Source organism: Notolepis coatsorum (assembly GCF_963971535.1).
Source record: "Notolepis coatsorum genome assembly, chromosome: 15".
In the NCBI taxonomy this organism is placed as follows: Eukaryota; Metazoa; Chordata; class Actinopteri; order Aulopiformes; family Paralepididae; genus Notolepis; species Notolepis coatsorum.
Genome location: NC_140179.1, coordinates 30,724,272 through 30,741,067, shown reverse-complemented (window position 1 = coordinate 30,741,067; position 16,796 = coordinate 30,724,272). Strand labels below are relative to the sequence as shown.

Sequence of the window (16,796 nt, the reverse complement as noted above, 5' to 3'; positions counted from 1 at the left end):
GTTAATAATAGAGTGGCATTCCCCTGAAGTGACCAGATGCTTATCAGAGATGTGCTAATTTCATGTCTGTCATCCACTAAAGAAACTCTTAGTCGACTAATAGTCAAGGACTTTGTCTGATTTAATCGACAAGTCTGTAAAATGTTAGTCTACTACATGTGGTAATGCAACATCATCATAATAATAATAATGATGTAAAAGCACCTCCCTTTTAAATCTCATACTTACCAGAGATATGCTTATAATTTCCCAGGAAATGGCCCATTCAGTATGGTAGAAAAAATATTAAAATCGATGAATCGACTTAACGAATCGAATTAAGACCAAATTAATTAGTCAAATTAGACTCTATTCATTTTCTGTGAAGGGGGGCAGCTCTAGGTAATTCTGTTCCTAGTCAGGTTTCATTGTTGAGTTCATGAGTGACGGACTGTGTTCAAGCTGCTGTGTAGGAATCCCCTTGCTTCCCACGTCAGCCTGCAGAGATGCTGCTGCTGCTGCTGCTGCTTGCAGAGAGACAACCTCCAGTAAATCTGACCATTGTGTGTCCAGCCAACATGAACATGCCTGTCTCCCCCGGGGCGTGCCCTCTCTGTTATCGGACTGGCACACTGTATATTACTAGATGATGGCTTCCCGGCGTCCCGCGCCACTGCAGAGTAAACACAGATGTCTGTCATTAGATTACGCTGAAAGTTTCCACCACCCAGTGTTCCGCTCTGTGTTTCTCTTTCCTTCTTCACCTCTCGGTAATCCTCTGATTATGGGATTTGATCAAACGGCAACAGAGATGGAGAGATGGACACGGCATAGGGACTAGTGGTGTCATATTGGGAATTTGTTATCTATATACCTAGCCTACAGTATATGTTATCTATAGACCTAGACTATGTTATCTATAGACCTATCCTACAGTATAAATTATGTTATCTATATACCTAGCCTGCCCTACAGTATATGTTATCTATATGCCTAGCCTACAGTATATGTTATCTATATACCTAGTCTATGTTATCTATAAACCTAGCCTATTTGTTATCTCTATACCTAGCCTACAGTCTATGTTATCTATATACCTAGTCTATGTTATCTATAAACCTAGCCTATTTGTTATCTCTATACCTAGCCTACAGTCTATGTTATCTATATACCTAGTCTATGTTATCTATAAACCTAACCTATTTGTTATCTCTATACCTAGCCTACAGTCTATGTTATCTATAGACCTAGCCTACAGTCTATGTTATCTATAGACCTAGCCTACAGTCTATGTTATCTTATGTACCTAGCCTATATGTTATCTATCTATTAGTGGTGTGGAAATGTCTCGATTCTAACATGCATCGCGATACGAACAGGGACGCAGTGACGGAACATAATCGATTATTACTCTTTATTTTTTTACTCTCTTGCTAGCTTTTATGTTCTTTTACAATGTAGCGCTTTGAGATTTGCTCCACAACTATGAAGCGCCCTACAAATCAAATATATTATGAATTGAATTTATTTAACTAGAATAATTACAACCAGAATTTGGTTAATTCTCTTAATTCCTCAGAGCTTCAGAAGGAGGAGGAAGAGGAGGGTGAGCTGGGGCATCGACCCCCTCGGCCCCCCGTCCCGAGTCGGAGCGGCGGCGGCCAGGACGCGTCCCACCCCTACCACGATGTGGCTCGCCACGGGATCCTCCAGGTCACAGGTGAGATCAGATAAGATAAGATGATCCTTTATTGATCCCCTTGGGGAAATTCGGGTGTCAAAGCAGCATGTGGGGGGGGATACAGGGTGGGGGATGCATAGCTTCACAGTCCTATATACACTATAGGTACACTTGAAGTATAGATACAAATACAATATAATATAAAAAAAAGTGCAAACACAAGATAGTCGGGGGTGTAACGATGCATCGATCCTAATCTGACGATTCAACTGCATCGATTTGAAACTGTTAGAAACGATTAGAATCGGGGGAAAAAAGAATATATATATATATTTTTTTTGACCTATAGTCCATTCATGCTGAGTGAATCAGTTGCCCCAGCCACATTAACTGATAGAAAAATGTATCGAATCGAATCATGGTCAAATTAAGAGATTTCATGACGCATTGAATCGTTGCCTCAAGAATCGCAATCGAATCTAATCGCTGTGAGGTCGAATCATCACACCCCTATAATCCAGTGATGAGAGTCCAGTGATATGAGTCTCTAGTGCAAAATACAAGATAGTCAGTACGGTGATGTGAGTCTCTAGTTCTCAAGTCCCGAGTTGTGACAGTGATAGTTCTGGCAGCAGAACCGGCCGCCCAAGCCCTTTGTTGTAGAGCCTGATGGCTGCCGGTATAAAGGACCGGCCCAGGCGGTTTGTGGTGTGTCGGGAGGGGGGGATGAGTCTTAGGCTGAATGTGCTCTTCATTCTGGCTAGCTCCTCATAGAGGGGGTGAGAGGGGTTCTCCAGGATGGCTTGATGAGAGCTCTGAGGTCAGAGGTCGGGATTCATTCACCACAAGGTGCATTAACGTATGATATACCGATGGGGCGTTGTACTGTATATGGGAACTCGGTTACCTCTGCACTGTTCAAGGATACAGACTGGGACATGTTTGAAGGAAGCGCCAGTGACGTCAGCGAGTATGCTGATACCGTTGTAAGCTACATAACTACAGTGGCAGACGGCATTGTCCTCACAAAGACGGCGCGGGTTTTCCCAAACCAGAAACCTTGGGTGGACAGCACTATAAGAACAGCCCTAAACTCACGCACCACGGCTTATAACCTGGGCAGAGAGTCAGGAAATATGGAAGAGTACAAGGCTTCAGTCTACACTCTGCGCAAGGCTGTTAAACTTGCTAAGAGGACATATGCTGAGAAACTGGAGACACAAATGGCACAAAACGACACAAGAGGCTTGTGGAGGGGACTGAAGACAATAACTGACTACAAAGTCAGCGCCCCCGCAATGGGGAGCGACGACGCCTCTCTAGCGGACAAACTCAACTCCTTCTACGCTCGGTTCGGTGTAGACAGTGTCGCCGCTAGCCCTCTGGCTAGTGACGTCACTGGCGCACCGGCTGTTGTGGAGGGGGGGGGGGGCAACCGCGGGGGGGCGGGGGCGCTCTCTCGTTGTCGGAACACAGTGTGAGAAGAGCATTTATGCAGGTGAACACCAGGAAGGCTGCAGGCCCAGATGGTATAACAGGACGCATACTTAAGTCCTGTGCAAACCAGCTTGCCCCGGTGTTCACCGCCATATTTAATCAATCCCTGGCGGAGTCAGTAGTCCCTGCCTGCTTCAAGATGTCTACCATCATCCCTGTACCGAAGAAACCCTCCCCAACATGTCCAAATGATTACAGACCGGTGGCACTCACCTCTGTGGTCATGAAATGTTTCGAGAGGCTGGTCAAGGACCACATTTGTGCCTCTCTCCCCAGTGATATGGACCCTATGCAATTTGCATACAGGACAAACAGGTCCACTGATGACGCGGTCTCCCAGGTACTGCACAGCACTCTCTCCCACCTTGACCGTCAGAAGGGGGGCTATGTGAGACTGTTGTTCATTGACTACAGCTCAGCGTTCAACACCATAGTCCCCACCAGACTGGTGGACAAGCTGATCGAGCTAGGCCTGAGCTCCGCCCTGAGCGCCTGGGTACTGGACTTTCTGAGTGAAAGACCCCAGGCGGTCAGGGTGGGGGGTCAGACCTCCAACACCATCACCCTGAGCATCGGGTCCCCCCAGGGCTGTGTTCTAAGCCCCCTGCTGTACTCACTCTACACACACGACTGTGTGGCCAAGTTCAGCTCCAACTCCATTGTGAAGTTCGCCGACGACACGGTGGTGGTGGGGCTGATCTCGGACAACGACGAGAAGGCCTACCGGGAGGAGGTTGAGGTACTGGAACGTTGGTGCCAGGACAACAGCCTGCTCCTGAACATTGGTAAAACCAAGGAGCTGATCGTGGATTATAGGAGAGGACAGCGGGAGACACACACACCACTGAGGATTAACGGGGCTACCGTGGACAGGGTGAGCAGCTTCAAGTACCTGGGGGTCCACATCTCAGAGGACCTGACATGGTCAACACACATAGGCACAGTAGTAAAGAAAGCGAATCAGCGCCTCTACCACCTGAGACAGTTAAGGAAGTTCAGAGTATCGGGGAAGATACTCCAGTCCTTCTACTCAGGAGCTGTAGAGAGCATCTTGACCGGAAACATCACTGCCTGGTATGGGAACAGCACGGCACAGGACAAGAAGGCCCTACAGAGTGTGGTGCGCTCAGCCGAGCGTACCACGGGTATTGCGCTACCTCCCCTGCAGGCTCTATACAACAAGAGGTGCAAATCCAGAGCCTGCAGGATAATGAAAGACCCCCACCACCCCAATAACAGCCTGTTCCAGCTGCTGAGGTCAGGCAGACGCCTGCGAATTCTAGAGACTAAGACGGAGAGGCTTAGGCTAAGCTTCTTCCCCCAGGCCATCAGAGCCTTGAACAATGAACATTGAGAGACACAGAAACTGAACTATCCACACACAAGTACATACACGACACGCACGCTGAGCACGCTCACACACTAGCAGCCACTTTAACACTCATGCCGCACACACGCACACTTATGGCCAGAGGAAAGGCCACTTAAAGTAGTATAACATCAGGAACAGTGTATTGCACTACTAAAGCTAACTAGCATGTCCTATATGCTCTGTAAATACTAATGTACAGATACCGAGATGGCACACCATGTACCTGTTTATTGCACTGGTTTATTGGATTCTATTAATATGTTGTACCACTGTATTTTTATTGGATTCTATTATATGTTGTACCACTGTATTGCACATCGTCGCGGGCAAGACCAGCCGCATTTCATTGTATACCTGTATGCCGTGACAATTAAAACTCTTGAATCTTGAATCTTGAATCTTGTATATTGTATATTGAAAATTCTTGTTTTGTTTACACTTTACGTTTACGTACTTGACTTTCTATTCTATACTTATATTTAGGGCTGACCCCTATTAATTGATTAGTCGACTAATCGGTCGAAAGGGGCCGTAGTCGACTGGCCAACCTCTTAGTCGAATATAATAATAAAAAATAAATATTAATATTTTTTTTTCTTTTTTTTTTATCATTTTTTTCAAAAGAAAAGAGGCATAGAAGCATGGCTAACGCTAATGGCATGCATACCAGAGGCTAACTGCCTACGAAAACAGGTACAGAGGCACTGAAAGAGGATTTCACCCATCTAATGAACACACTATACTAGACAAATATCAAGATGTATCCATCAGTGGACCAATTGCATGCTTTTGCAGAGGACAAGAAGCCTTCAGTCGACTCCTTCAGACATTAAGCACCCCCCACAGCCCAAAAGGAATGAAAAAAAAAAAAAAAAAAAAAACGACTAACGGCAAATTTTGGCCAATCCTAGTCGACCATCCAAATCCTTAGTCGGGGACAGCCCTACTTATATTATACTTTTTATACTTATCCTTTTATATAGCACACTCTCCGGAGCAAAACGGAAAGAAGCATTTCATATAAAAGTATTCTGTATTTCTATATGACAACTAATAAAGAAACTTGAACTACAGGCCCTAATCTGCACCTTTTGTTTATGCACTGTTAATTTTTCTCTTTTTATATATTCTGAGTTAATTATATTGTTTACACTGTTTATTTCTTCTCATATTTTTATATTCAGATACAATTCTATTACCTATATTTATGTCTTTCTACTATTACCCTGCCCTTACCTGTACCTCCCCTCCCCCATGCTGCTATGACGCCCACATTTCCACAAGGGGATCAATAAAGGTATATCAGTAGTACTACTTCATTGATCCCACAATGAGAAATTCATAGGGCTGTCCCCTCTTAGTCGATTAGCTGTCTAATCTACCAAGAATTTAGCAGATTTGTCAATTTAAATCAATTAATTGATTAGTCGACAAAAATCCAAGACTATTAGTCGATTTAAGAATTTCCCCCTAGAATTTCAGCCCTATAAATTCCTTCTATCACACAATGAAACACAGAATGTGTTCACGGTAGGGTTGTGTATCACAAGAGTCTGCCGACACATATCACCATGCAGGATTTCACGTTTCCAAAAAATTATCTGACCTCATTTTATATTTTATTTTATTTAATCTTACTACTACTACTTATTGTTACCATTCTTGTATTGCACTGTTGAGTCTGAGCTCGAAACACAAAAATGTCATTACTTGCAATCAATGCCCCTGTATTGTTGTGTATTTGACAAATAAAGTATAAAGTAACTATAACACTGATTAAACCACAGACCTGGGCCCTCATTTATCAAAATTCCTTAGAAAGTGTTCTATTTTCATACGTAAGCACAGAATTTAGAATGTGTGCACGCACAAAAAAAACGGGATTTATCACACGTGCGTACACAGGTCCTACGCACACCTGTCTTGATAAATATCACTTTGATCCTACGCTTGAACTCGTGCATGGTTTTAAGTATTTGCATACCAGAACCGCCCCGATTATCCATATATGGTAATTAAACACCCCCATGGGATGTGAAATAATGGTCTGACCCAAGGGAAGCATGTTATGGAGAAATACGAGACAGGCTGACAGACATGTACACGTACGGTGATGTCGGATATGATATCTCTTAAAGACCATATTAACTAATAAAGCCCGTGCTGGAATATGACTGCCTTTTTCCGTTTTGTTCGATTAATACCCAGGGATTAAAGTTCTCCTCAATTGTATTCCAAATCGCGACGGATTTTCCGTCAATTATCTACCTGCTGCATATGATTTCTAGAGGCATACAATCTATTTTGATGTCAGTATTGGGTAGCCTATATAAACAATAATACGAGAGCATATACAAGAACAATGAATCTCACTGCCATGTATGATGTAGCCTGCCTATGTGATCAATACAAACATGAACTTGAATCCCATCATCATATTTACATAGTCTGTCCACTATGTTTATTACTTTGTTATTCTCCCCCCCTATCTATGTAAAGCGACCTTGCATGGGTCTCTTGAAAGGCGCTATATAAAATGAAGCTCTATTATTATTATTGTTATTATTATTATTATCACGTCTGTGCGCGGAGCTCAAAAAAATAAGTCTTGTCTTTTACTGTTAGTCTCAGTGAAGTTTAGAGCGAGGTAATCTATTCTAACCAACAAATTGAAGTAGAAAGCATTTCGTTGTGGCCAATCTTATTTGGAAACATGACACAAAATAATAGTATGTCGCTTTTTATTTGAAACAATATTTAATCGCGTTTGGAGGTGGGTGTTGTGTAACCCCTTTCGTGACTGTGATGCACCAAGTGAATCCACAGTCACTTGCTGCTCAATATGAAACCAACCTAGATTTACCCTGAAGGACTGGTTCTAACCGAACCGTTCGTTATACAAGAATCACAGAAATGTCAAAGGTACTCACAGTTGCACGAGGGTTTCGGACAGAGATACGGGATGGTTTGAAAGCTCGGCGTTGCTAATAAACATTTTAAATATTTTTTATAAACTGGTCAACACGACATTATTTCCGGCGTTGGCTGCCTGGTGTGATCACAGCGCATGCGCATCATGCACACAACGCCGGAAATAATGCAGTGTTGACCAGTTTATGAAAATTATTTAAAATGTTTATTAGCAACGCAGAGCTTTCAAACCATCCCGTATCTCTGTCTGAAACCCTCCTGCAACTGTGAGTACCTTTGAAACGTCTCTGTGATTCCTGTATAACGAACGGTTCGGTCAGAACCAGTCATTCAGGGTAAATCTAGGTTGGTTTCCTATTGAGGAGCAAGTGACTGTGGATTCACTCGGTGCATCACAGTCACGAAAGGGGCTAGGTGGTTGATGGTGGTTGAGAAGTGAGAGAGAGAACCCTTGTAAGTTCTCTCTATTTATACACTGTGGAGCGCAGTTCTGGAAGGTTCTGCTATGACATCACTGCGGCATCCTCAAACCTCAAGACCGTTCCAGAACATTCTAGCCTGTTCTAACCGGTTCTACTATGACATCATACTGAAGCTTAACTTGAATTACACTATGACACGGCGGCAGTTACACTAGGTGTTCTGCGTCTGCCCCCGTGCCAAACAAGCAAGCCAACCTCTTGTTCGCGCATGAGCCCGTTATAATTACACTACTGTCGCTATTTCACAATGAACTATAATGAATTACGGTTCATACAGAACACACGCCAGTGTCGGGCGTAATGCACAAAAGCTTATTTCTGCGTTGAAACTAATGCATGAACTGAGGAGCGCATATGCCGTAGTAATGATATTCTACCACTGGGCGTCAGCTACGCATGCTCTGAGCTGTGCGTAGACATAAGCACAAAGTCAAGTTCACGTTCAAATAGATAAATCCCACACTTTGCTTAGAAATGGTCGTACACACCGGTTAAGCACATATCTGTGCGTGCGCAACGTTGATAAATGAGGGCCCTGGTATTTACTGTGCCAGTATGTTACTAATGCTAATAACTTGGGGATTAAGAAAATATCAATGGAGCAAAGAAACTATTTTAAACTGTAAAGTGATTTTTGCAAAAATATAAATAACTGCAGTACCAAGCAGGGCACTTGTGCCTAGAGGGCGCTGTTTGACGGCTTTACAGATTCTACCTTGCGAGATTGAATGACGTTCAGCGGCTCCAGGTGGCCTGAGACTGTGGCGTTGTGGCCCAGGTTAACCAGGTTAACCTTCCGTGTGCTGGCTCAGGGTAATGGACGAAGTCGGCCCACTTGGACAGGAAGGGCTCCATCAGCCCCCCCCCCCCCCCCTCCATTGTGCCGTCCCTCCTGTTTGAAAATGATACGGTTGTTTTTATTTTAATTTTATTATTATTATTATTTTCTTCATTTTAAAATGTTGTACACCTTGTACGTGTACTTCGGTTGTCCTCTATAGTAAAGAAAACAAATGTAAACACAGTGAGGAGAATGCTAAGTAAACCTGAGTTCATGTCGCTGCTCCTCAGAGATAAACCCAATAACAGTGTTGTAGTGTATTAACCGGCTGTCGTGTGGCAGTGAAAGGGTTAACCGACTGTCGTGTGGCAGTGAAAGGGTTCACCTGTGTGTCGCAGCAATGAAAGGGTTAACTGCTTTGGTAGCGTGGCAGTGAAAGGGTTAAAGTAGGGGGTTGAAGGAGAGGGAGGGAGGGAGGGAGCCAGCGAGCGAGGGGTTAGGAAGCAGGATTAAGTGGTGGCTGATGCTCGGCCTCTCTGCGTCTCTCTGTGTTCCCCTCTCGCCAGGGGACGACAATTATGGCAGGAAGCTGATAATCTTCAGTAGCTGCTGCCTGCCGCCATCTCACCAGCTCAACCACCAACGCCTGCTGGAGTGAGTTAGGACATGTTTCCTCTCTCTGTGTCTCTCTTTCTCTGTCTCTCTCTCTCTCTCTCTCTCTCTCTTTCTCTCTCTCTCTGCTTCTCTTTCTCTCTCGCTCTCTCTCCTTTCTCTCTCTGTCTCTCTCTTTCACTCTCTCTCCTTTCTCTCTCTCTGTGTCTGTCTCTCCTCTCTCTGTCTCTCTCTTTCACTCTCTGTGTCTGTCTCTCTCTCTCTCTGTCAGTCTCTCTCTCCTCTATCTCTCTTTCTCTGTCTCTCTGTCTTTTTTTTCTCTCCTACTGTATCTCTTCTCTCTCTCTCTCTCTCTCTCTCTCTCTCTCTCTCTCTCTCTCTCTCTCTGTTCATCACAGCATACAGATACCGACACCCAACTTATCAGGATCGATATGATCATTGACCTGTTATAAAAACAATTAACAGGTGATTGTTTTTATTTATTCATTTTCAACACAAGGCTTTGCACAGCTGGCAGTTTTACTTAATCTTGCTAGAACATAAGCATGTTACCCTGTACTAGGGGTGGGGTAAAAAATCTATACGTAGTAGTATCGCGATACTTTGCGTGGCGATACTGTATCGATACAGGGACGCCAAGTATCGATATTTAATTCATAAAAACAAAATATATATATTTTTTGTATAAGGAAGTTGCATTGTTCATTTCAATACCTGTAATAGTACAGTAGTCCACACACACACATGTGCATTCAGTTAAGTTGCAATATGACTGTAATACAAACAGTTCAGTTTGTCAGGTACATGCAACACAGATTACAGTGTTTACATCGGTCTGCTTGAGAAAATACCATGTTCTGCAATAAAAATGATTGAAGTGAGATGAACAGACTGCACTTTATTTTATTAGATAAAACATGTTGACAAAGTTTTACTTTGCAGTTGAAAAAAGGTAATAAATTAAATTTGATCAAAAAAATTAAATTAAATAAATTCGCAATACTCAGCGTATCGTGATATATTTTGGTATCGCGATACTATCGTATCGTGACTAGGGATGGGTACCGAATTCGGTTATTTTGAGGTACCGAACCGAAACACGTCGGTACTACCGAGTATCGATTCAAGTGAGATACAGATTTTTTTTTACCTTTTTTCTTTTCATGTCAACGTTCACACGCACAATATATGCTTACCTAGGATTTGACTTGATTCAACAACAAAGCAGTTGGAGCAATGGCAAGCCGAAAACGGGCGAAATTGTAGTTATTTGAAGTTAGGGTTTTTTTAGACTAAAGTACTGAAAAAAGGTACCGTTGGGTACTGGTATCGATTCACAGGTACCGGTACCGTATCGGTTCAAATGTGAAAGGTACCCATCCCTAATCGTGATGCAAGTATCGCGATAGTATCGTATCGTGAGGTCTCTGGCGATTCCCACCCCTACCCTGTACTATTGAGGACATTTCACTCAATATGCTACACTGTGGAGCCTCTGTACTGCTGTTACTGACTGCTCCACGCTGCCCCCTGCAGGTACCTGAAGTACACACTGGACCAGTACGTAGAGATGGACTACACCGTGGTCTACTTCCACTACGGCCTGCGCAGCAGCAACAAGCCCTCCCTGCGCTGGCTACGAGACGCCTACAACGAGTTCGACAGAAAGTTAGTCCCCCGTTTAGTCCCCTTTTTTAGTCATCCGTTTAGTCCCCCGTTTAGTCCCCTCGTTTAGTCCCCTCGTTTAGTCCCCTGTTTAGTCCCCTTGTTTAGTCCCCTTGTTTAGTCCCCCCGTTTAGTCCCCTTGTTTAGTCCCCTCGTTTAGTCCCCCGTTTAGTCCCTCATTTAGTCCCCTTGTTTAGTCCCCTTGTTTAGTCCCCTCGTTTAGTCCCCCGTTTAGTCATCCGTTTAGTCATCCGTTTAGTCCCCTTGTTTAGTCCCCCGTTTAGTCCCCCCGTTTAGTCCCCCATTTAGTCCCCTTGTTTAGTCCCCTTGTTTAGTCCCCCATTTAGTCCCCCCGTTTAGTCCCCCATTTAGTCCCTCGTTTAGTCCCCCTGTTTAGTCCCCCTGTTTAGTCCCCCATTTAGTCCCTCGTTTAGTCCCTCGTTTAGTCCCCCATTTAGTCCCCTCGTTTAGTCCCCTTGTTTAGTCCCTTTGCTTAGTCCCCCATTTAGTCCCTCGTTTAGTCCCCCATTTAGTCCCCTCGTTTAGTCCCCTCGTTTAGTCCCCTTGTTTAGTCCCCTTGTTTAGTCCCCCATTTAGTCCCTCGTTTAGTCCCCCATTTAGTCCCCCATTTAGTCCCCCGTTTAGTCCCCCGTTTAGTCCCCTTGTTTAGTCCCCCATTTAGTCCCTCGTTTAGTCCCCCGTTTAGTCATCCGTTTAGTCATCCGTTTAGTCCCCTCGTTTAGTCCCCTTGTTTAGTCCCTCATTTAGTCCCTCGTTTAGTCCCCCATTTAGTCCCTCGTTTAATCATCCGTTTAGTCCCCTCGTGTAGTCCCCCATGTAGTCCCTCGTTTAGTCCCCCATTTAGTCCCTCATTTAGTCCCTCGTTTAGTCCCCCCGTTTAGTCCCCTTGTTTAGTCCCTCGTTTAGTCCCCCCATTTAGTCCTCTGGTTTAGTCCCCCATTTAGTCCATCATTTAGTCCCCCGTTTAGTCCCCTCGTTTAGTCCCCTTGTTTAGTCCCCTTGTTTAGTCCCCTTGTTTAGTCCCCCGTTTAGTCCCTCGTTTAGTCCCTCGTTTAGTCCCCCGTTTAGTCCCGTTGTCTAGTCCCCTCGTTTAGTCCCTTTGCTTAGTCCCCTTGTTTAGTCCCCTCGTTTAGTCCCCCAGTTAGTCCCTCGTTTAGTCCCCTCGTTTAGTCCCCTTGTTTAGTCCCCTTGTTTAGTCCCCTTGTTTAGTCCCTCGTTTAGTCCCCCATTTAGTCCCTCGTTTAGTCCCTCGTTTAGTCCCCTTGTTTAGTCCCCTTGTTTAGTCCCCTTGTTTAGTCCCCTTGTTTAGTCCCCCATTTAGTCCCTCGTTTAGTCCCCCATTTAGTCATCCGTTTAGTCCCCTCGTTTAGTCCCCTTGTTTAGTCCCCTTGTTTAGTCCCTCTGTTTAGTCCCTCATTTAGTCCCCCATTTAGTCCCTCGTTTAGTCCCCCCATTTAGTCCCTCGTTTAGTCATCCGTTTAGTCCCCTCGTGTAGTCCCCCATTTAGTCCCCTCATTTAGTCCCTCATTTAGTCCCTCGTTTAGTCCCCCCATTTAGTCCTCTGGTTTAGTCCCCCATTTAGTCCATCATTTAGTCCATCATTTAGTCCCCCGTTTAGTCCCCTCGTTTAGTCCCCTGTTTAGTCCCCTTGTTTAGTCCCCTCGTTTAGTCCCCCGTTTAGTCCCTCATTTAGTCCCCTCGTTTAGTCCCCCGTTTAGTCATCCGTTTAGTCATCCGTTTAGTCCCCTTGTTTAGTCCCCTTGTTTAGTCCCCCCGTTTAGTCCCCCATTTAGTCCCCTTGTTTAGTCCCCTTGTTTAGTCCCCCATTTAGTCCCCCCGTTTAGTCCCTCGTTTAGTCCCCCTGTTTAGTCCCCCTGTTTAGTCCCCTTGTTTAGTCCCCCATTTAGTCCCTCGTTTAGTCCCTCGTTTAGTCTCCCGTTTAGTCCCCTCGTTTAGTCCCCTTGTTTAGTCCCTTTGCTTAGTCCCCCTGTTTAGTCCCCCTGTTTAGTCCCCTTGTTTAGTCCCCCATTTAGTCCCTCGTTTAGTCCCCCATTTAGTCCCCTCGTTTAGTCCCCTCGTTTAGTCCCCTTGTTTAGTCCCCCATTTAGTCCCTCGTTTAGTCCCCTTGTTTAGTCCCCCATTTAGTCCCCCGTTTAGTCCCCCGTTTAGTCCCCTTGTTTAGTCCCCCATTTAGTCCCTCGTTTAGTCCCCCGTTTAGTCATCCGTTTAGTCATCCGTTTAGTCATCCGTTTAGTCCCCTCGTTTAGTCCCCTTGTTTAGTCCCCTCGTTTAGTCCCCTTGTTTAGTCCCCTTGTTTAGTCCCTCATTTAGTCCCTCGTTTAGTCCCTCGTTTAATCATCCATTTAGTCCCCCATGTAGTCCCTCATTTAGTCCCTCGTTTAGTCCCCCATTTAGTCCCTCGTTTAGTCCCCCCGTTTAGTCCCCTTGTTTAGTCCCTCATTTAGTCCCTCGTTTAGTCCCCCCATTTAGTCCTCTGGTTTAGTCCCCCATTTAGTCCATCATTTAGTCCCCCGTTTAGTCCCCTTGTTTAGTCCCCTTGTTTAGTCCCCTTGTTTAGTCCCCCGTTTAGTCCCTCGTTTAGTCCCCTGTTTAGTCCCGTTGTCTAGTCCCCTCGTTTAGTCCCTTTGCTTAGTCCCCTTGTTTAGTCCCCTCGTTTAGTCCCCTTGTTTAGTCCCTCGTTTAGTCCCCCATTTAGTCCCTCGTTTAGTCCCTCGTTTAGTCCCCTTGTTTAGTCCCCTTGTTTAGTCCCCTTGTTTAGTCCCCTTGCTTAGTCCCCCATTTAGTCCCTCGTTTAGTCCCCTTGTTTAGTCCCCCATTTAGTCCCTCGTTTAGTCCCCCATTTAGTCATCCGTTTAGTCCCCTCGTTTAGTCCCCTTGTTTAGTCCCCTTGTTTAGTCCCTCTGTTTAGTCCCTCATTTAGTCCCCCATTTAGTCCCTCGTTTAGTCCCCCCATTTAGTCCCTCGTTTAGTCATCCGTTTAGTCCCCTCGTGTAGTCCCCCATTTAGTCCCCTCATTTAGTCCCTCATTTAGTCCCTCGTTTAGTCCCCCCATTTAGTCCTCTGGTTTAGTCCCCCATTTAGTCCATCATTTAGTCCCCCCGTTTAGTCTCCTTGTTTAGTCCCCCATTTAGTCCCCCATTTAGTCCCCCATTTAGTCCCTTGTTTAGTCCCTCATTTAGTCCCCCGTTTAGTCATCCGTTTAGTCCCCTGTTTAGTCATCCGTTTAGTCCCCCGCTGTTGCCAAACAAGCCCTAATATTCCCCCGGCATGGATTGTTCTGTATTTACAGTATTTACATTAGTATTAAGCCTTTTCCCCCAGAGACCAGGACTCTGCTTAATCATTCAGGGCAGAGCAGTATTTAAATGATTTCCAGTTGAGGCAAATTTGAGGGTTTTTTTTCAGCAAGGGAGGGTTTATAAATCCAGGTTTATACATTTAAAATGTATTGTGTATTATTCCTTCAAACAAACTGTATTTATCTGTCTGTCACGTGCATTCTCTTTGCATCCATGTCCATTTATTTTATTATTATTATTATTATTATTATTTATTATTATTATTATTATTATTATTATTATTATTATTATTATTATTATTATTATTATTATTATTATTATTATTATTATTATTATTATTATTATCTTATTTACTATCCACATTGATTATTACTATCCTGCCATCACTGCCTAAAACTGTAATCATAACTACCTACCTCAAACTATAGTCTACCAATATAACACTGTATGATAGCCATGTACACTTACACTGTATATACTGTATTTATCTATGAATATATCTGCATATATTCCCGTTTGCATACCTGTATACACATCCACCCTGTGCACTGTACATGCTGTACATACTATATATATACATATATATATATATATATATACTGTTATTAGTTATACCACTGGCTACTATCATAGTGTATTTATACTTGTATCACTGTACATAATAACACTGTACATACATCAGATTAGCATATTTAACTTTGTTATATTCCATTTAGTCACTTGTTATACTGTTAATGCACTTTACTGTTACTGTTATTTGCACTCTGGATAGATGCCAACTTCTTGTCGTTACGTTGACGATACATTTGAATCTAATCATCATTGTCCTTCTAGATACAAGAAGAACCTGAAGACACTGTACGTGGTCCATCCCACCAACTTCATCAGAATCATCTGGAACATATTCAAGCCCGTAATAAGGTAAGACCCCCCCCCCTCTCTCACCATGCTCTCACTGTGTTAACCTGTGGCTCTGCTCCAAGTTCAAACAACAATACAGGGGCATTGCAGGTAATGACATTTTTGTGTTTCGAGCTCAGACTCAACAGTGCACAGTTAAGAAACAACAATTAATACAAGAATGGTAACAATAAGTAATAATAGTGAGATCAAATCAAATAAAAAATGTGGTAAGATCAAATAAAATAGTCAATTATTTACAGAACGTTTCTTGCGTATAGTGTATGTGCATGTTAACACATTCATGGCCAACCACGTATATATACGTGTTTCGGATCCAACACTTGAGGGCCAACCACGTATATATACGTGGTAAGGTTGTTTTGGCTTTTATTCCATTGTAATATCCTACTCAATGTCACCGAGCGGCATTGCAGATTTACCCTACTCTTGGAATTTGGAAAAGTGCATTACCGGCCAGATCCTCGTAGGGGCGCTGTCTCGATAATGCAGTGTTCCCTGTTACAGACCGGTGTTTTATTTCTTTTATCATGGGTTGACTTTTTTGTTAGCCTAAAGCTATGCCTGTAGCCGATCGCCTGGAATAGGTTTTGGGACGCTGAATTCGGTATGCAGTAAAGGAATATAGCATCAGCCAATGGACATATGGATCTACCAGATGGCGATCGATAACTGGGAAATCCTTTTTGCAGTCCAACCGGCCCACGGTAAGAGCGATTTGACGTCAATTTCAGCCTGGTCGGGCCTTGCTTTGATAGCCATCCACCCGGTCAGCGTATGAGGCTAATGAGGCTAATGCCGTTATTGGTAATCAATAATCAGAAACGACGTCCCCCCCCCCCTTTCATGCATTCATGGTGGACCATGATACCGATAATATGCATTTTGAGTTCTAGCTCTAGCTTATGTATAGCCGAAACGCCATTCGATTTAACGTTATTAGCTTAGCACCCTATATCTCGCCTTCCAGGAAATACCCCAGAACATTGCGGTATATAGTTAATATTCACAACGCTATAAAATGGGAACGTATTGATGAAAAAATTATTTATTTAAGGCATATTGAAGGGACGGTTTATAGTGTCAATGACTGACAATGGACAGATAGCAATAATATAAAGTATAGATTTAGCTCTACAAACAGCCTCATGCACAATGAAAGGTTGTTATGATAAGCTGGCCTTATAGAGTGAGATTAGACCAGGGGTCAGCAACCTTTACTATCAAAAGAGCCACTTTTCCCCCCTCCCACAAAATAAAATGCTCAGGGAGCCGCACAACCTATTTACCCTTAAAATGAAGATAACAGTGTATAATGTTTTATATATCCCCAAGCATACCCCACATTTAGCATAAAACGCCTGACAATTGCATACCCAAAGTAATTTGCGATTTATTATACTTTATACTTATAGCACACAGTTTGTTACATTAGTGGAATTATAAAGCAACAAAAAGAAAATGTTTGACTTTTTATTGCTGTTTTTACCTGTTATAACAAAGGAAACCCTCAAACTCTTATGAAGAGGAG

General features: G+C 43.6%; 1 protein-coding gene across 1 annotated transcript in view; it reads left to right on the top strand.

Annotated features, from left to right (window-relative positions):
- Positions 1 to 16,796, top strand: part of LOC311241792 (rho GTPase-activating protein 8-like) — a 75,491-nt gene that overhangs the window by 13,742 nt on the left and 44,953 nt on the right. The window contains exons 3-6 of the mRNA XM_084330697.1: positions 1,559 to 1,699; positions 9,290 to 9,377; positions 10,875 to 11,006; positions 15,179 to 15,265. Of these exons, the coding sequence (XP_084186823.1) occupies positions 1,559 to 1,699; positions 9,290 to 9,377; positions 10,875 to 11,006; positions 15,179 to 15,265 (448 nt within the window). The remainder of the gene's footprint in view (positions 1 to 1,558; positions 1,700 to 9,289; positions 9,378 to 10,874; positions 11,007 to 15,178; positions 15,266 to 16,796) is intronic.